Source organism: Salvelinus alpinus, chromosome 24 (genome assembly GCF_045679555.1).
Source record: "Salvelinus alpinus chromosome 24, SLU_Salpinus.1, whole genome shotgun sequence".
Lineage (NCBI taxonomy): Eukaryota > Metazoa > Chordata > Actinopteri > Salmoniformes > Salmonidae > Salvelinus > Salvelinus alpinus.
In genome coordinates, this window is record NC_092109.1 from 29,016,696 (window position 1) to 29,033,306 (window position 16,611).

The 16,611-nt window shown below is 44.7% G+C and overlaps 1 protein-coding gene across 2 annotated transcripts; it reads right to left on the reverse strand.

The window, feature by feature from the left end:
• Window positions 1-3,155: 3,155 nt before the first annotated feature.
• On the reverse strand, window positions 3,156-15,845 carry LOC139552497 (potassium channel subfamily K member 4-like). 2 transcript variants are annotated; one of them, XM_071364294.1, is made up of 9 exons: window positions 15,668-15,845; window positions 13,766-13,895; window positions 12,982-13,246; window positions 7,306-7,423; window positions 7,049-7,209; window positions 6,746-6,932; window positions 4,813-4,955; window positions 3,980-4,612; window positions 3,156-3,870 (listed from the first exon to the last, which is right to left on the reverse strand). In XM_071364294.1, the coding sequence occupies exons 3-8, from the start codon at window positions 13,168-13,170 to the stop codon at window positions 3,995-3,997; spliced, it is 1,416 nt and encodes a 471-aa protein (XP_071220395.1). In that variant the 5' UTR covers window positions 13,171-13,246; window positions 13,766-13,895; window positions 15,668-15,845; the 3' UTR covers window positions 3,156-3,870; window positions 3,980-3,994. The 2 variants fall into 2 exon arrangements, with proteins under 2 accessions (XP_071220395.1, XP_071220396.1); XM_071364295.1 differs by lacking the exon at window positions 15,668-15,845 and having other exon boundaries at window positions 13,766-13,915.
• Window positions 15,846-16,611: the final 766 nt, after the last annotated feature.

Below are 16,611 nucleotides of genomic sequence, written 5' to 3' on the forward strand. Positions count from 1 at the left end.
CTGAACAACAGTATGCAAGGCATATTGATATTTGAGAGAGACATACAATAAGGCATAAAGTGATTGCAGGTCTTGATTGGGAGAGCTAGCTAAAACAACAGGTAAGATAACAGCAGCAATAACAGGGTGCTAGTCTGACACAGCAACAACAGGTAAAAAATGGCGATGACTAGGCAGAGAGGGTCGGATTAACTACACACAGATCCTGAGTTAAAGCACAGAGCCGACAGATAAGACACAAATAAACAGAATGGAGTACCGTGAATTAATGGACAGTCAAGCATGCATCAGCTATGTAGCCAAGTGATCATAGTGTCCAGGGGGCAGCCGTAGATGGAGCAGAGGAGGCCTCCACTAAGCTAGCACGCGGCGTGTAAAGTTAGTAGCCCGGGGGGTGGTCTGCTCAGACGGAGGGGGTCTGCTCAGACGTGGTTGTGTCGACAGAGAATCCAAGCCAGATGGCGATGGCGAAAGAGAGGTTGTGAATTGTAGAATAGTGTTTGCTAACTGGTGCTAGCTTCGTGGCAGTGGCACTAGCTCTTCAGCTAGCCGGCAGATGGGCCTAGCTCGAGGCTAGCTCAAGGCTAACTGGTGCTTGCTTCGGGACAGAGGTGTTAGCCAGTAGTAGCCACTCGGTTGCAGCTAGCTAGCTGTGATGATACGGTGTAATTGTCCAGAGCTTGCGTCAGGAATCCGGTGATGTGGTAGAGAAAAAGCAGTCCTATATGCTCTGGGTTGATATCGCGCTTGCAGCTAGCCGGCAGATGGGCCTAGCTCGAGGCTAGCTCAAGGCTAACTGGTGCTTGCTTCGGGACAGAGGTGTTAGCCAGTAGTAGCCACTCGGTTGCAGCTAGCTAGCTGTGATGATACGTCTTATGCCGAGCAGTTGCCATACAAAGCGGTGATGCAGCCAGTCAAGATGCTGTAGAACTTTTTGAGGATCTGAGGGCCCATGACAAATCCTTTCAGCATCCTGAGGGGGAAGAGGCATTGTAGTGCCCTCTTCATGACTGTGTTGGTGTGTGTGGACCAAGATAGATCCTTAGTGATGTGGATACCGAGGAACTTGAAACTCTCGAACCGCTCCACTATAGCCCTGTCGATGTGAATGGGGGCGTGCTCAGCCCTTCATTTCCTGTAGTCCACAATCAGTTCCTTTGTCTTGCTGATGTTGAAGGAGAAGTTGTTGTTCTGAAATCACACTGCCAGGTTTCTTACCTCCTCCCTATAGGCTGTCTCATCGTCGTCGGTGATCAGGCCTACCACTGTCATGTTGTCAGCAAACTTAATGATGGTGTTGGAGTCGTGCATGGCCAGGCAGTCGTAGGTGAACAGGGAGTACAGGAGGGGACTAAGCATGCATCCCTGAGGGCCCCCCGTGTTGAGGGTCAGCGTGACGGATGTGTTGTTGCCTACCCTCAACACCTGGGGGAGGCCCGTCAGGAAGTCCAGGATTCAGTTGCAGAGGGAGGTGTTCAGTCCCAGGGTCCATAGCTTAGTGATGAGTTTTGAGGGCACTACGATGTTGAATGCTGAGCTGTATTCAATGAACAGCATTTTCACATTGGTGTTCCTCTTGTCCAGGTGGGTAAGGGCAGTGTGGAGTGCAATAGAGATTGCGTCATCTGTGGATCTGTTGGGGTGGTATGCAAATTGGAGTGGGTCCAGGGTGTTTGAGATGATGGTGTTGATGTGAGCCATGACCAGCCTTTCAAAAGCATTTCATGGCTACATATATGAGTGATACGGGGCAATAGTCATTTAGACAGGTTACTTTGGCGTTCTTGGGCCAGGGACTATGGTGGTCTGCTTGAAACATGTAGGTTTTACAGACTGGGTCAGGGAGAGGTTGAAAATGTCAGTGAAGACACTTGCCAGCTGGTCAGCGCATGCTCTGAGTACGCGTCCTGGTAATCTGTCTGGCCCTGCGGCCTTGTGAATGTTAAACTGCTTAAAGGTCTTACGCACTTTGGCTACAGATAGTGGGATCTCACAGCCGTTTGGAAAAGCTGGTGCTCTCATGGTTCAGTGTTTGTTGCTTTGAAGCGAGTGTAGAAGGTATTTAGCTCGTTTGATAATCTTGTGTCACTGGGCAGCTTGCGGATGGGTTTCCTTTGTAATCTGTGATAGTTTGGAAGTCCTGCCACAACCTACATGTTTCAAGGGGCTCCCAAGTGGCGCAGCAGTCTAAGGCACTGCGTCTCAGTGCTAGAGGCGTTACTACAGACACCCTGGTTTGAATCCAGGCTGTATCACAACCAGTCGTGATTGGAAGTCCCATAGGGCTGTGCACAATTGGCCCAGCGTCGTCTGGTTTTGGCCGGTGTCGTCATTGTAAATAAGATTCTGTTCTTAACTGACTTGCCTAGTTAAATAAAGGTTCAAATAAAAAATAAAAACATCCGGCAAGCGTCAGAGCCAGAGTAGTAGGATTCGATCTTAGTCCTGTATTGACTCTTTATCTGTTCGGAGAGCATAGTGGGATTTCTTATAAACGTCTGCATTAGTGTCCCGCTCCTTGAAAGTGGCAGCCTTTAGCTCAGTGAGGATGTTGCCTGTAATCCATGGCTTCTGGTTGTGATATGTAAGTACGGTCACTGTGGGGATGATGTCATCGATGCACTTATTAATGAAACCGTGACTGATGTGGTAAACTCTATGCAATTGGATGAATCCCGGAACATATTCCAGTCTGCGCTAGCGAAACAGTCTGACCACTTCCATATTGAGCGTGTCACTGGTACTTCCTGTTTGATCTTTTGCTTGTAAGCAAGAATCATGAGTATAGAGTTATGGTCAGATTTTCCAAATGATCAACAAGCTGTGTCAGTGTAGTGAGTATAAACTCTTTTTACAATTTATTTCCCAATTTTAATTTCGTTAAGTGTTCTTAAGTGCAAATGGTTGCAAAATGTGTTGATAAGACATATTATATGTTGTTTTTCTAATTTCAGGTATGTAGTTTGTTAATTGAAGAACTGAGAAAAGATGGTTGTATGCAATATAATTCTAAATGACTGTGTTATTCATTCTCAGTGTGCCACTGTATCTTCATTGTCCTTCATTTACTGACAGTCATCTTTCCATTCCTCAGAAAAACAATGCAAATGCTGGAAAATCTCTCACACGCATGCACACACAAAATAGTATTCTGATTATTTAAAAAATGTGTTGTTTATTTTACAGGACAGTTGTGTGTAATACATTCAAAGAATAATACTCAAAAATATATACAATGGCATATGCTGTACACAGTGCACACAGTAATAACGTCACTAGTGTAATACTTAGGCTAAGGTCATGCAAGACCAGATATGGTTATTGGCAGAGACAGGATTTACTCATGCCTTGAATTAGAACTTTCCTATTATTTACCAAAGCTTTGTTCTCTATAGTTTGGGCTCCAGACATTCAGGGACAAATTCATTATGGGAGAGTTATTGTCATAAGGCTTTTTTCCCCTAACGGCAAAAAATATAAATTGATTCAGAGTAATAAAAAAAACAATGCATGTTGGTGTGCTTCACTGCTTATTTTATCCAGAGAAAACAGGGCTTTGCAGTTTCATGATTGCCCGGTAGGGAGCGCTCACTCCATAAGCAAACATAGATAAGTGGGGCACATAAGATTGTGTTCCTTATTAAAACGCTACCAAGGCAACATCAGGTTAAAGAAGTGACATGGTTAGTTTTGTTAGGATTATTTGAATAAGTCACTCTGCTATTACATCAAGGCTTACTCCCTATTTGAATCAGGCATACACAACATACACACACTCAAACTATGTTTATGAAACATGAACAGTGTAGTGAATAAAACATAATCAATCAGGTTCAGTTCTTCCCACATAACTTCTTCTTCCCTTCACACCTAAAAAGAGCAGAGTCAGGGGTTTTCTAGCTTGACAGTTTCATCATTTGTCTTTTTTTTTATATGTTTATCCATTTTCAACATGCTCTGAAAAAACATACAAACTCACCTTTGAGCATTTGGTTCATCTATCCTTTGGTGGCGGTGGATTTTCATGGGGTTTTATGTCTCCATTGGGCTCTTTCTTCTCAGGTTTGGTAGGGCTAATTTTAGGGCTCTTCTCTGGGGGTGGCCTTCTGGGCCGTCTCCTCTTGGGCTTTCGTGAGCGTGTAGAGACGGGCTGTGTTGGATCCAACAGGGGATCCAAATGTAATTTTCCACTAACCGCATCTGAGGACTCATCAATGTATGCCAGGTTCTCTCCAAAGTAGTCCAGAGGCTGGGAATACAGGGATTCTGGGAAGGCGTTCTCCTTATCGACATCCTTCTCTTTTTCCTCTACTACCCGCTCATGCTGCGTGACCTCTGACCCTGTCGCAGATCCAGACTCTGACTCGTTGGATGAGTAAGAGTATGAGGATGATCCAGTCTCTGATTGGCTGTTCAGCTGGCCATTCTCCATCACTCTGCCCCTCTCCCCAGGGGCCCCAGACACATGGCCTGCCCCATTGCCTCGGCTGCGAGGGCCATGTCGACGCTTTCGTCGTCGTCGTTTGAAGGGGTCGTCTGGCATGCGGAAGTCCACGGACATGTTCTGAATGTTCTGACCCCAGTCAGTGGTACGGGCTCTGAGCTCCTCCATCTGGGAAGAGAGAGGAAAGAGATCAAATCACTATTTAAAGAGAATTTAATGAAGTCACAACACACTTGAGAGTTGATAAGAGAGGAAGGGAGGATCATTGAGAAATAGAACAGGTGTCTATAGGTGACAAATTGTACAGTGCAGACCATTTGCTTGTAGGTTGTACTCTCCCATTTTGGGCCCGATCAGTTTTTACACACCTCAGCCCTGGTCTTCTTGGACAGGACCCGAAGCCAGTTTGCAACCATGGACAGGATGGAAGCAAAGTAGGCCAGGCCCAGCAGGATCCAGAACCACACCAGGGGCTTGTACCAGTGGTCTTTACCACCATCTCCACTATCACCTGACAGAGATAAGCAAGAGGATAGGAATAGATAGGGGTTTACAGGTGTAGACAATGGAGAATCAGCAACTTTACAGGTCTAAAGGTTAGTTTACACATGACAGATCTGCTGTTAAACCCCCCTAGAATCTAAGCCTGGGGGGGAACCAAATAGGGGTTTTCAAAGGGTTCTCCTATGGGGACAGCCAAAGAACCATTTAAGGTTCTAGATAGCATCTTTTTTTCTAAGAGTGTACTGTATACGGTCTAATAAGCATGAAGCAATCATGTCTCACTGGAGCAGACAAGCCTAGTGTTGTTTTTTGGTGGCATCATGTTTTGAAATGATCATACCAAGGATAATTTAGCTATTTGATTTTGAATTTTAGGACCCCTTTAGGTATAAAAAACATATTTGATGAAACATTGAATTTGGCCTTACTGTTATTAGCCCATAGAAACACATTGAATAACAGATTTATACATGGAAAAACAGTATCATCTTTCCATAGCGGGGTCGTAATAGTTTGTAGGCCAAAACCGCTAAAGACGTTTTCACGAGAAGACCGATTTTCGGGATGTCTCATGGTCTGACAAGCAGCGCTGTAGCTCTGCCACCTTTCACCACAGATGCGGAAGGCCGACATCGGCGGATGAGGTGAATTAAGACGCAGCCCATGCAAAGAGATATCTCTAGATTAAACAGTCCTCCCGAGTGGCGCAGCGGTCTAAGGCACTGCATTGCAGTGTCACTGTAGACCCTGGTTTGTTCCCAGGCTGTGTCACAACCAGCCGTGATCAGGAGTCCCATAGGGCGGCGCACAATTGGCCCAGCGTTGTCCGGGGGGTTATCCGTCATTGTAAATAAGAATGTGTTCTTACCTGGTTAAATATCATTTTAAAAACACAGATTTTTATGGGGAGTTTTTTTATTATGCTAATTAGATTTCAGCGGGGGCGCAGACATCGACTCTAGGGGTTTATTAAATTAATCTCACATTTGTGAACATTACAGACTGAGCTGCCAGAAAACTCTATGGGGTTAATAATTAAACTTTCATTCAAAGATTAAATTATTCACAAAGAGTAAATTAAATGTCCAGTTTAATGAGTATTAATGAGTATTTTATCACTCAGGCCTCCTAAACTACATTAATCTGGAGTACAGGTGTTTGTGTCTGTTAATGTGTCACAACACTGAAAGAGAGAGTTTCAACAGTGAAAGAGAGTTTCAACACTGAAAGAGAAAGTTTCAACAGGGAGAGAGTTTCAACAATGAAAGAGAGAGTTTCAACAGGGAGAGAATTTCAACAATGAAAAGAGAGTTTCAACAATGAAAAGAGAGTTTCAACTAGGAACAGAGAGTTTCAACAGGGAGAGAGTTTCAACAATGAAAAGAGTTTCAACTAGGAAAGAGAGTTTCAACTAGGAAAAGAGAGTTTCAACACTGAAAGAGAGAGTTTCAACAGGGAGCGAGTTTCAACAATGTAAAGAGCGTTTCAACAATGTAAAGAGAGTTTCAACTAGGAAAAGAGAGTTTCAACTAGGAAAAGAGAGTTTCAACTTGGAAAGAGAGTTTCAACTAAGAAAAGAGAGTTTCAAATATGAAAAGAGTTTCAACTATGTAAAGAGAGTTTCAACTATGTAAAGAGAGTTTCAACAATGTAAAGAGAGTTTCAACAATGTAAAGAGAGTTTCAACAATGTAAAAAGAGTTTCAATAATGTAAAGAGAGTTTCAACAATGAAATGTGTGTTTAGACCTTTTGAGACAGATTCCTTGACCCAATCCTAAATGCAGTGGCGGTAGTACCTGCAACATAGTCTCCAAAACCCACTGTAGTCAGGGTGATGACAACAAAGTAGGACGCCTCCAGGAGAGTCCACTTCTCCACCTCCTGAAACACCAGCGTTGGCACTGCAACGAAGAGTGCTACCCCCAACAGGATGGAGAGTATGGCTGAGATGACTCGAACAATAGTAGGACTCACCTTCCATTTCTGAGAGGGAGACAGCAAAACATGAAAAAGAGGAAAGAAGGAAATGGAGGGACTGAAATACTGACAGGCCGAGAAAGACAGAGGAAACACATTAAACCAAATATTTAGTGTCTCACCGCTAAGAGAAACTCTATTTTGAGGATGGCCTTCCTCAGCCCGGTCCCCAGATGGTCTCCAACTCCAGCCAGCAGGATACCAAACAGAGGGATCCCCACCAGGGCATAAAAGATACAGAACAGCTGCCCCCCTTCTGTCTTCGGGGAGATGTTCCCAAAACCTGAGGATGATGGTTTGTAGAGCTTTAGGATTGGGATAGGTAGTGTCAGTGTGTAACAATGGATTAAACATAGGGGAGATCAGCCTGCTGATTTACCGATGGTGGTGACGATGGTCCCAGAGAAGAAAAAGGCGCTGGCCAGGTCCCATTGGCTGGTGAAGGTGGAGGAATTGCTGCTAGGATCCACACCCGCACCCACAGCATCTGCCACCTCCTGGGATGGGACAGTCAGGAAGTTAAAGTGATGAGAGAGAAGAGAAACATTGATGGTAGTGTTTGTACCTGAATATTTCTGTATTTGCATTGTACAACTTGTAGACTTGTTTACGTGCTGCTGTGCGGTTTGTTGCTAACCTTACTTGCTACCTGCCAACTTTACGGTTTTTATTTTTTAATTACTGTTTATATATTAATTTTTTTCCCTCACTCGACTTTTTCCATTCCATTTTTTTCACCCCGGACGCTTTACATGGACGTGGTTCGTCAGGACCTCCACCAGCCGAAGCTAAGTATTAACATTAACATGATGCCTTCTAATTGCAGTAGCTGTACTCATAATATACAGGAGAACGATCGCCTTACCACGAGGATAGCTGTGCTGCAAGCCCAGCTTCAGACGCAATCGTTAGGCAAGGGTAATTTAAGTGTAGGAAAGGATGAAACAGCGTCTGTGCCACCAGTAAGTACAGATACTAGTATAAATCCCCTCGCACAGTCCCCGCAGCCGGACAATTTTCTCATGGCTTCTGGAAGGAAATGCTGTAGGAATGCTCAACCGGTGTCGCTCATTCAGCCGACAGAAACTTTAAACTTTCAACCGGTTCTCCCCATTAAGCAGCGAGTCGGAGGCAGAGGCCGAGCCTTCTCTGGTCTCTACTCCTCCCGTTACGGGGTCTGAGATGCCGAAGCCTCCCACCATTAGCTCTGACAAATTGAAAACCCTAGTCATTGGTGACTCCATTACCCGCAGTATTAGACTTAAAACGAATCATCCAGCGATCATACACTGTTTACCAGGGGACAGGGCTACCAATGTTAAGGCTAATCTGAAGATGGTGCAGGCTATAGCTAAAACTGGCGAGTGTAGAGAGTATAGGGATATTGTTATCCACGTCGGCACCAACGATGTTAATATGAAACAGTCAGAGGTCACCAAGCGCAACATAGCTTCAGCGTGTAAATCAGCTAGAAAGACGTGTCGGCATCGAGTAATTGTCTCTGGCCCCCTCCCAGTTAGGGGGAGTCATGAGCTCTACAGCAGAGTCTCACAACTCAATCGCTGGTTGAAAACTGTTTTCTGCCCCTCCCAAAATATAGAATTTGTAGATAATTGGCCCTCTTTCTGGGACTCACCCACAAACAGGACCAAGCCTGGCCTGTTAAGGAGTGACGGACTCCATCCTAGCTGGAGGGGTGCTCTCATCTTATCTACGAACATAGACAGGGCTCTAACTCCCCTAGCTCCACAATGAGATAGGGTGCAGGCCAGGCAGCACCCCAAGCTTAGTGGAATCTGCCACTATCACAGTCAGTATAGTCAGCTCAGCTATCACCATTGAGACCGTGTCTGTGCCTCGACCTAGGTTGGGCAAAACTAAACATGGCGGTGTTCGCTTTAGCAATCTCACTGGAATGAAGACCTCCTCCATTCCTGACATTATTGAAAGAGATTGTGATACCTCACATCTCAAAATAGGGCTACTTAATGTTAGATCCCTCACTTCCAAGGCAATTATAGTCAATCAACTAATCACTGATCATAATCTTGATATGATTGGCCTGACTGAAACATGGCTTAAGCCTGATGAATTTACTGTGTTAAATGAGGCCTCACCTCTTGGTTACACTAGTGACCATATCCCTGCGCATCCCGCAAAGGCGGAGGTGTTGCTAACATTTACGATAGCAAATTTCAATTTTCAAAAAATATATATATGTTTTCGTCTTTTGAGGTTCTAGTCATGAAATCTTTGCAGCCTACTCAATCATTTTTTTATAGCTACTGTTTACAGGCCTCTTGGGCCATATACAGCGTTCCTCACTGAGTTCCCTGAATTCCTATCAGACCTTGTAGTCATTGCAGATAATATTCAAATTTTTGGTGACTTTAATATTCACATGGAAAAGTCCACAGACCCACTCCAAAAGGTTTTCTGAGCCATCATCGACTCAGTGGGTTTTGGACAACAAGTCTCCGGACCTACTCACTGCCACAGTCAAACACTGTACCTAGTTTTGCCCCGTGGAATAAATGTTGTGGATCTTAATGTTTTTCCTCATAATCCTGGACTATCGAACCACCATTTTATTACGTTTGCAATCGCAACAAATAATCTGCTCAGACCCCAACCAAGGATCATCAAAGTCGTGCTACAAATTCTCGGACAACACAAAGATTCCTTGATGCCCTTCCAGACTCCCTCCACCTACCCAAGGACGTCAGAGTACAAAAATCAGTTAACCACCTAACTGAGGAACTCAATTTAACCTTGCGCAATACCCTAGATGGAGTTGCACCACAAAAAACATTTGTCATAAGTAACTAGCTCCCTGGTATACAGAAAATATCCGAGCTCTGAAGCAAGCTTCCAGAAAATTGGAACGGAAATGGCGCTACACCAAACTGGAAGTCTTCCGACTAGCTTGGAAAGACAGTACCGTGCAGTATCGAAGATCCCTCACTGCTGCTCGATCATCCTATTTTTCCAACTTAATTGAGGAAAATAAGAACAATCCAACATTTATTTTGATACTGTCGCAAAGCTAACTGAAAAGCAGCATTCCCCAAGAGAGGATGGGTTTCACTTCAGCAGTGATAAACTCATGAACTTTTTTGAGAAAAAAAAAAGATAATTAGAAAGCAAATTACGGACTCCTCTTTAAATCTATGCATTCCTCCACAGCTCAGTTGTCCTGAGTCAGCACAACTCTGCCAGGATATAGGATCAAGGGAGACACTCAAGTTTTTTAGTACTATATCTCTTGACACATTGATGAAAATAATCATGACCTCTAAACCTTCACGCTGCATACTGGACCATATTCCAACTAAACTACTGAAAGAGCTGCTTCCTGTGCTTGGCCCTCCTATGTTGAACATAATAAATGGCTCTCTATCTACCGGATGTGTACCAAACTCACTAAAAGTGGCAGTAATAAAGCCTCTCTTGAAAAAGCCAAACCTTGACCCAGAAAATATAAAAAACTATCGGCCTATATCGAATCTCCCATTCCTCTCAAAAAAAAATTTGAAAAAGCTGTTGCGCAGCAACTCACTGCCTTCCTGAAGACAAACAATATATACGAAATGCTGAAGTCTGGTTTTAGACCCGATAATAGCACTGATAATAAATTACCTTTTAATGGCGTCAGACTGAGGCTCTGCATCTGTCCTCATGCTCCTAGACCTTCGTGTGGCTTTTGATACCATCGATCACCACATTCTTTTGGAGAGATTGGAAACCCAAAATGGTCTATAGAGACAAGTTCTGGCCTGGTTTAGATCTTATCTGTCAGAAAGATATCAGTTTCTCTCTGTGGATGGTTTGTCCTCTGACAAATCAACTGTACATTTTGGTGTTCCTCAAGGCTCCGTTTTAGGACCACTATTGTTTTCACTATATATTTTACCTCTTGGTGATGTCATTCGGAAATATAATGTTAACTTTCACTGCTATGCGGATGACACATAAGCTGTACATTTCGATGAAACATGGTGAAGCCCCAAAATTGCCCTCCCTGGAAGCCTGTGTTTCAAACATCAGGAAGTGGATGTCGGCAAATGTTCTACTTTTAAACTCGGGCAAAACAGAGATGTTTGTTCTAGGTCCCAAGAAACAAAGAGATCTTATGTTGAATCTGACAATTATTCTTGATGGTTGTACAGTTGTCTCAAATAAAACTGTGAAGGACCTCGGCGTTACTACGGACCCTGATCTCTCTTTTGACTAATATATCAAGACTGTTTCAAGGACAGCTTTTTTCCATCTACGTAACATTGCAAAAATCAGAAACTTTCTGTCCAAAAATGATGCAGAAAAATGTATCCATGCTTTTGTCACTTCTAGGTTAGACTACTGCAATGCTCTACTTTCCGGCTACACAGATAAAGCACTAAATAAACTTCAGTTAGTGCTAAACACAGCTGCTAGAATCTTGACTAGAACCCAAAAAATGTCAGATACTCTTGGTAATACCTTTTACCTCTTGGTGATGCTTGCTCCTACCTATCTTTCCGATTTGGTCCTGCCGTACATACCTACACGTACGCTACGGTCCCAAGACGCAGGCCTCCTTAAGGGAGCTGGAGGCAGGGCTTTCTCCTATAGAGCTCCATTTTTATGGAATGGTCTGCCTATCCATGTGAGAGACGCGGACTCGGTCTCAACCTTTAAGTCTTTTATTGAAGACTCATCTCTTCAGTAGGTCCTACTGAGTGTAGTCTGGCCCATTGAGTGTAGTCTGGCCCAGGAGTGTGAAGGTGAACGGAAAGATCCTGGAGTAACGAACCGCCCTTGCTGTCTCTGCCTGGCTGGTTCCCCTCTCTCCACTGGGATTCTCTGCCTCAAACCCTATTACAGGAGCTGAGTCACTGGCTTACTGGTGCTCTTCCATGCCGTCCCTAGGAGGGGTGCGTCACTTGAGTGGGTTGAGTCACTGACGTGATCTTCCTGTCTGGGTTGGCGCCCCCCCCTTGGGTTGTGCCGTGGTGGAGATCTTCGTGGGCTATACTTGGCCTTGTCTCAGGATGGTAAGTTGGTGGTTGAAGATATCCCTCTAGTGGTGTGGGGGCTGTGCTTTGGCAAAGTGGGTGGGGTTATATCCTGCCTGAGACAGGAGGGGTCGGGAGACACTGTGGCCCCGTCCAGACAGGGCCACAGTGTCTCCCGACCCCTCCTGTCTCAGCCTCCAGTGTTTATGCTGCAGTAGTTTATGTGTCGGGGGGCTAGGGTCAGTCTGTTATATCTGGAGTATTTGTCCTGTCTTACCCGGTGTCCTGTGTGAATTTAAGTATGCTCTCTCTAATTCTCTCTCTTTCTTTCTCTCTTTCTCGCCTTTCTTTCTCTCTCTCTCTCGGAGGACCTGAGCCCTAGGACCATGCCTCAGGACTACCTGGCCTGATGACTCCTTGCTGTCCCCAGTCCACCTGGCCGTGCTGCTGCTCCAGTTTCAACTGTTCTGCCTGCGGCTATGGAACCCTGACCTGTTCACCGGACGTGCTACCTGTCCCAGACCTGCTGTTTTCAACTCTCTAGAGACAGCAGGAGCGGTAGAGATACTCTGAATGATCGGCTATGAAAAGCCAACTGACATTTACTCCTGAGGTGCTGACCTGTTGCACCCTCGACAACCACTGTGATTATTATTATTTGACCCTGCTGGTCATCTATGAACATTTGAACATCTTGGCCATGTTCTGTTATAATCTCCACCCGGCACAGCCAGAAGAGGACTGGCCACCCCCCATAGCCTGGTTTCTCTCTAGGTTTCTTCCTAGGTTCTGGCCTTTCTAGGGAGTTTTTCCTAGCCACCGTGCTTCTACACCTGCATTGCTTGCTGTTTGGGGTTTTAGGCTGGGTTTCTGTACAGGACTTTGTGACATCAGCTGAATTTATAAATACATTTGATTGATTGATTATACTGCAACCCAACTATAGAGGTCTCATTGGATTACATGACCGATGCCTTGGACACCCCGAAAGTCTAATATCCCAGTCATTCAGTCATTTTAACCTGTTTGTTCTCTAGGTGTGTGTAGCCTATGTAGGGTACCTCTATGAGGGCCTGCAGGATGTCTGGGCTGACGCAGGTGTAGTTCTCCAGGAAGGCTCTGCGTGTGTCCTGCAGCTGTATGTGCTGGCCCTCCTCATGGGGAGCCTCCAGGGCCTGGAACACCACAGCCCCCAGCACTAGGTAGAGCAGCACCCCCGTCAGGATACACAGGAGGGTGGAGCAGCGCATGCTTGCACCTTCGTTAAGCCCCAAAGAAGCACGCTTCTTCCCCCCGCTGCCAGTGCTGGAGCGCTCTGGGGCCCAGCTGCAGAACAAACAGACCAAACACAGACAGCAAGCCCATGGAAACAGATGTCACCCACATTAGCTAAACTGCAAGGTAATCATTAACCTGAAACTAAACATAATACAGACTGTAGCCCCCATCATATTACTGACCGGAAACCTATAAACATGTTGCTGATGGTTACACTATATGTGTAGGCTGCACTCTTTAAAAAAAGGGTTTCAAAGGGGTTCTTCAGCTGTCCCCATAGGAGAACCTGGAACCAAAAAGGGGTTTTCAAAGGGTTCTCCTATGGGGACAGCCGAAGAACCGTGTAAGGTTCTAGACAGCATTTTTTTTTCTAAGAGTGTACTGTATACAGTCTAATAAGCATGAAGCAATCATGTCTCACTGGAGCAGACAAGCCGTGTGTTGTTTTTCGGTGGCATCATGGATGCGGTATGAGTTGAAACCAGGAATGGACTTGAATTCTACCAGAGATGTGTCTAAGTAAAGGATCATTACTATCTACCACACTACTCTTCATCACTTGTTTACCTCTCTCTCTCCTTCTCTTCCTCCCTCTTCCTCCTCTTCCAGCTGCTCTTCTCTCTGCGGCTGAGGATGGAGATTCTGGACCCGTAGCTGCGGGGGTGGCCGTCCTCCTCACAGCCCGAAGGTGTGGACACTGGGTGGGTTTTACCAAGAAGTTGGTGTTGAACAAAATAACCATTGTTATTGGACCACTAGTTACTGAAGAGATTACTCATTAATGTTTGACAACATTACAAAGATCATATTAAAGGTTAGTTATTATGTATGAGATCAATAAACTTTGAACACGACAATTCCCTGTTGTTCAGAATTGTTTGTTGTTTGTTTTCCATTGATGAGAGGTTCCCTGTTTGACAATGAAACATGGGGTTCAGCACTGCTACATGATGCTTTTGATTGTAAGCGTAATGTCACCAAAACGACAGAAAATGAGCTGTCAACCAAAACCCTGTGTGAGAGAGAGAACGTACAACAGATGCATATCTCTAATGGATCACATTGGGGAGAGAAAAAAATGATCAAGCTGATATAATGGTGGATGGAGCAAGATACACAAACATACAGAATGCAGAGTCAATAAACATAAAAAATACTATGTTCAAGACAACTCGCAAACTGTGAATCTCAGGTTAAAGTTAGATACGTTTTTTTGGCGTAGAGCTTCCTATTGGTTGACTCAGATACTTTCCAAGTGGGAAATTATGTTCTTATCTTTCTACAATGAACTTCCAAGTTCCGAGTCGTCTTGAACGCGGCAATAGACAAATAGAGGTGTGCTTCAGCCAGCAGAGTGGGTTAGAGCCCGAAAACGGTGTGTGTGTGTATGTGTGTGCACGTGCCTCCGGCCATGTCTGTCCTTTAACAGAGGGGAGAAACATTATTCTATACCAGACATGCCACACTAGCAGGCTCGGCTGTGTGAAGAATTATTACCCCATGATTCTCAGGTCCCGGATGTGATGTGACTGAGCTGAATTACACATTCAGTGTAATGTCCTTTCCAAGCTGCTGAGTGATTGGGTAATTTAGTCCTTGATACAGCTATAGATTTTTAGTCAGCCCAGGTTCAAGACCCCAGGGACACACTAATACTGTATATTTACATGTAGGTGTAATATTGTCTTCTGTCTGATTTTCTGTATTGACGTTGTGCAGTAGGCCTACACTGTATGTACTGTAAGTGTGTGACAGGTTACATCTGTGCTTTCTCTCTCTCATCTAAGATATAACATTGCTTTTGCAGTCAGCAACTCCTCTGGGCCTGATTTAACCTGAGACCAATAACCTGTCACCCACACAGTGAAATTTACACTACCCAGCCAAACAACTTCAGCAGCTGCTCGGGATACACAAAAAAATACATAGACAGACAAGCCTTTCATCCTAACGTGCAGCTATTTTGCACATGCTCTCAGATCAAAATAACTGCCCTTCAACCTCCCTTTTAGTCATGTGCATTAGCTGACATCAATCACTAGTGACAGTCAAGTTATGTTTTATAAAATTACAAAAGCTGTCGAAAAGGCCTTTTCAGTGCCACCAAACAATAATTTGAAACTTTAACAAGGTTTTATTTTAATTGTTCTTAATTACAATCTCTCCATTTTAACATAACTGCACAGTTATAGAAAACCATGAACAGATTTAATGCCTAACTGTTGTATAAAGACGTCATCCTTGAGATACCTATCACACTCAAGTCATGGCACTTCTAAGGTACAGATACTTCACACAACACAGTCAAAATGCCTGAGAATACATCCTTCGATTACACAGAATGAAGTTAATATGGGGTACTTTATCTGTAACAATGAAACAATTGCAATGTTCATTATCTCATCCAATGGAAGCAGGATTTGTGGTTTCTCTAACACACAGGGGGTGAAGCCTGTGGTCATCTCTTACCTCAAAATGAACGATCTTAAAAATCCAGGATATCAGCAGCTATAGGAAGGGTCTCTTTCACACACTCACACTAGACGCTAGGAGAGTAAACGTGCACGAGCGTGCATGTGCATGAGCGCGTGGGAGAGGCTGTTGCTGAGTGTCCAAGAAATGAAAAGCTACTCCATCAAATTGACTCCAAGAAGAGAGAGAGCTAGGGAGAGAGGTGGAATCAGAGGGAGAGGTGGAATGAGTGAGAGAAAGGGAGTGGGAGATATGGAGGGAGGGGTCAATGCAGATACACTGAGCTAGAATGAGCTTATTGCTTTTTTGTTTGTTTCCTCTACCCTGATTTGGATCACTCAGTTTCTCCAAGGCAATAAGTGGAGAGGAGGGTAGGGACTAACAGTGTCTCTTGTGGAAATCAGACACAGGCTGTTGGTGGCACCTTATTTGGGGAGGACGGGCACCTGGAATAGGTGGAAAGGTATCAACAACATATCCCACATGGTTCCAAGCAATTCCACTATTCAGACATACAGTGTAACACTTTTTCATACTCCTACAATATACTGTAGTTGTGTAGCTCTCTCTATGGGTATGAGTAGCAGAGTATCAGTGTCTCAGTCTGACAGTGCCAGGATCAATTCCTCTAGTGGAGTTTACGAGGTCTGCTGGCGTTACACTGCCGACTCCGCAATGGGCAACAGGCTCCCCCTCCCTCTGCTACCCTCAGCAGAGCCCGTCAAAGAACCCAGCCGCACCCTGGAACTGCTGCGTGTGTGTGTGTGTGTGTGTGTGTGTGTGTGTGTGTGTGTGTGTGTGTGTGTGTGTGTGTGTGTGTGTGTGTGTGTGTGTGTGTGTGTGTGTGTGTGTGTGTGTGTGTGTGTGTGTGTGTGTGTGTGTGTGTGTGTGTGTGTGTGTGTGTGTGTGTGTGTGTGTGTGTGTGTGTGTGTATGTGTGTG